Source organism: Convolutriloba macropyga, chromosome 10 (genome assembly GCF_964194025.1).
Source record: "Convolutriloba macropyga chromosome 10, txConMacr16.3, whole genome shotgun sequence".
In the NCBI taxonomy this organism is placed as follows: domain Eukaryota; kingdom Metazoa; phylum Xenacoelomorpha; order Acoela; family Convolutidae; genus Convolutriloba; species Convolutriloba macropyga.
This window is the reverse complement of record NC_134477.1, coordinates 56,165,967-56,169,906: the sequence shown is the minus strand read 5'-3', so window position 1 is coordinate 56,169,906 and position 3,940 is coordinate 56,165,967. Positions and strand designations below refer to the sequence as shown.

Sequence of the window (3,940 nt, the reverse complement as noted above, 5' to 3'; positions counted from 1 at the left end):
TACAACAACTACAACCACTAAAACAACTACAACAACTACAACAACTACCACAACTACAACAACTACAACAACTACAACAACTACAACAAATACAACAACTACAACAAATACAACAACTCCAACAACTGCAACAACTGCAACAACTACAACAACTACAACAACTACAATAGCAAAAACAACTACAACTACAACAAATACAACAACTACTACAACTACAAAAACTACAACAATTACAACAACTACAACAAATACAACAACTACAACAACTGCAACAACTGCAACAACTACAACAACTACAACTACGACAACTAGAACAACTACAACAGCTACAACAACTACTACAACTACAAAAAATACAACAACTACAACAACAACTAAAACAACTACAACAACTGCAACTAAAAAAACTATAACTATAACTACAACTATAACTACAACTATAATGACAACAACTACAACATCTACAAGTACAACTACAACTACAATTACAACAACAGTTACAACTACAACTACAACAACTGCAGCAACTACAACAACTACTACAACAACTTCAACAACTACAACTACAACAACTACAACAACTAAAAAAACCAGAACAACTACAACAACAACTTATTCCTATATGATTTTGTCCGAATGCGTTCCATGAATCTGCTTGATCAGAGTTTGACGTGACCTCTCGCCCATCAGTTATTTAAAGTTTGTAAGAAAACTAACATTTTTATGGACTTCATGTTGTTTTTCAGTAAAAATGGGAAACGTAAAGCCATCGGAGAAAGCGTCGAAAAACTCTGATTCAATAAACAGAGTCAAAACCAACAATAACATGAGAGATAAATCTACAATAAACAGGTTTAAAATGTACCGTGGTGGAAAAGCGAAGCCTGATAAGAACGGGAAAATGGTTAAAGCGGCAATTTTTCAGCAGCGAGTTGCTCCAGGAACGGAGGCTCGAGCTCAACCTGATAGACGTTGGTTCAATAATACCCGCGTATTGGACAGAATGCGTTACAAGATTTTCAATCAATGCTTGCAACTGTCTCGAAAGACCCGTATCAAGTTATATTGAACCCATCCAAATTGCCTATCACTCTGCTGAATGAGCGCATAAGGTACAATAGAATGCATATTCTTGAAACCCAAAGCTTTGATCACACTTTCCAAATTTATCAGCCGTCGCTCTGGCCGATTATGCCTCATCTTGCAAAAGTAAAGGCGATGAGCATAACATTGAAGGCGACAGAGATGTAGTTAGATAAGATGGTAAGGTGAGAGACGAGGCTCGTCACTGGTCCTTTGGAGCTGGAGCATCCAAACGAATCCGGAACGAGCTGTATAAAGATATTGATTCGTCTGACATTTTGTTATATGTTTTGGATGCAAGGAACCCAATGGGAACTATAAGTTCAGTTGTGGAGAAGTATCTCCAAAATGAGAAACGACACAAGCATTTAGTCTTTATAATAAATAAAGTCGACTTGGTTCCAACGTGGACGACAAGGCATAGGTCGCACTTTTATCAAGTGACTATCCAACAATGGCCATGCATGCCAGCATGAAGAATCCGTTTGGCAAAGGAGCATTTATTCAGCTTTTGAGACAGTTCTCTGTGTTGCACAAAGATCTGAAACAGATATCAGTGGGAATAATCGGATACCCAAACGTTGGCAAAAGTTCCGTCATCAACACATTGAGAAAAAAGAAAGTGTGTAAAGTGGCACCCATTGCTGGTGAAACAAAAGTGTGGCAATACATAACTTTGATGAAAAGAATCTACCTAATCGATTGCCCAGGTGTTGTATACACTAGCCAAGAATCTGACACTGAGCTTCTTTTAAAGGGAGCTGTTCGCCTTGAAAACGTACCTCAGTCGGAACTACATATTGACCAGGTTTTGCATGAATATGCGCTCTGCAAAACATACAATTAGGGCGACTGGACGGATTTGAACGAATTCCTTGAATGTCTGGCTTTCAGAACTGGAAACTTCAGCAGATAAAATTCTGAAAAAATTTGAGCCATTTTTCCGTTTGTGCCCCACCCCAGCTTAGTGGTTGAACCCCCATACGCACACGCAAATTTTTTACTATGATTTACCATGGAATGACACGTGCTCTGTATCTGGGGGGCATGACATACTGAGGGGGCACAAACGGAAGAGATCCGACTTTAGAAGTCTAGTGAGGGGGCCAATGTCAAATATAATTAAACGGTCCAGCATCTAGTTGATATCCAGCTAAGTTATTTTAATGGCTCTAGCTAAAGTCCTTTCCTAAACATTTAGAGTCGAGCAAAGTCTTTTCACCATTAACCTTTTCATAACCAAAAATGTTGAATTAAAATTTAAGCTCTTTTCATGTGTCCATCGTTAGTATTTTCAAAGGTCCGCTTTTTTACTAATTTGGATTTTTAGTTTTTTTTCTGCTTTTGTACATAGAGAAGTAGCACTGGTTCAAGACTGAACAGCTTTGCACCAGAGTAGTCCAACTTGATAACCAGTTGGAAAACTGCGAAAAGATTTAACAATTTTGCAACTATTAAGATAATGCAGTTATGGCAGCTCCGGTATTTTAACATATTAGTTGATTGAATGAAAACTTGTAGCTTAAGTGTAATGATACTTATGCGCTTAGCCATGACAAACAAGTGGCGTCATTCAATTTATTTTCCCTTCCAAAAAAATTAACTATTTTTTAAAAAACAATACAGGTTTTTGAGGGACTTTAGGCTCTTTAGATTTGTATAAGATGAGGGAGCATACTTTTCGACTACATTATTAATTGTCCTTGAACGAAGTTCTTAGCAATCATTATAAACGTGTGTCTTTTGTTATGCGAATTTTTAGACCAATTTTGAGTGATCTCTATTGCTCTCACTCCGAAGTAAAGCTTGTTGCTAACATTAAATCGGTTGAAGCATATCAAAAATAAGATACTCCTAGTGCAGTGCTTAGTGCGGGTGGTTATGGCTCGGGAAGCCAATAATTATAATCCCAGCTGGGGCAAGGTTTTCTGCATCCATAAAGAAAAATTGATCTAGGCTACAGCCCCTAAATTAAATTGCCTTGCCTGTTATTCAAGAGCAAATGTTCTGACATTTGTCGGTTTATGTTAATCAAACGTGAGCAAGAGTGGCACATAAATTTTTCTTGGCAAAAGCATACTAATGAAAACAATAAAAATGAACCGATGAAAATACCTTAACTCGACTTTTCTGGTTATAAAAATACTAATGGTGGACCCATCAAAAGACCCTGCTCGACCTTAACTGGTTATGAAAAGACTAATATCGGACCCATGACAAAACATTGCTCGACTCTAATTGGCTAAGAAAAAAATTGGCCTGGATCAATGAAACGATAGCTGGACTATAATCTTTTCTGCACTCATTGGGTTGAGCTTAAGTTCATCCCTCAATTCAGGTTCAACTTAAGTTTTTGTGAAAATTTTGGTTCCATCTGAAGTTCAAGATATATCTGAGTCAAGCTAAAGTCCAGCATGTGTTAAAGTCAAGATATTGTCTTCTCATAGCTCAATTGAGTTGAGAGTGGTTTTTTCATAGTACATTTTGGTCGAGCCTTGTCTTTTCATAAGTCTCTACCTAGACCTGGGATCTAGCGAATGAAATCCGTCCTTTCATGAATTACCCCCATTACTTAAGAAATGATGTACCAAAAATGCGGCAGTCGAATTCTCTTATTTGCCTCTGTATGATTCACTAAGGCTGGGTTTTTTGAAGGATAACAGCAATCGTCCTCAAAATTATACAGTTTTGGAAGTCTCAATTTGGAAGACAAACACGACATGAGCTCATGAAATGGAGTCAATCGCGAATATGACAAATTTAATGTGGCAATTTAAGGGCTTCCATTTTTGTAGTAATTCTCAATTCAGAATGTAACTTCAGAAATTCAGACCAGAATGTATCCTCTTGGTACCTT

At 37.4% G+C, this 3,940-nt stretch overlaps 1 protein-coding gene across 1 annotated transcript; it reads left to right on the top strand.

The window, feature by feature from the left end:
- Nucleotides 1–826: 826 nt before the first annotated feature.
- LOC142348082 (nucleolar GTP-binding protein 2-like) lies at nucleotides 827–1,930 on the top strand. The gene is given in 4 exon segments (XM_075399247.1): nucleotides 827–995; nucleotides 998–1,159; nucleotides 1,162–1,503; nucleotides 1,506–1,930. Coding segments are annotated over 4 exon segments (1,098 nt in total).
- The last annotated feature ends 2,010 nt before the right edge of the window (nucleotides 1,931–3,940 follow it).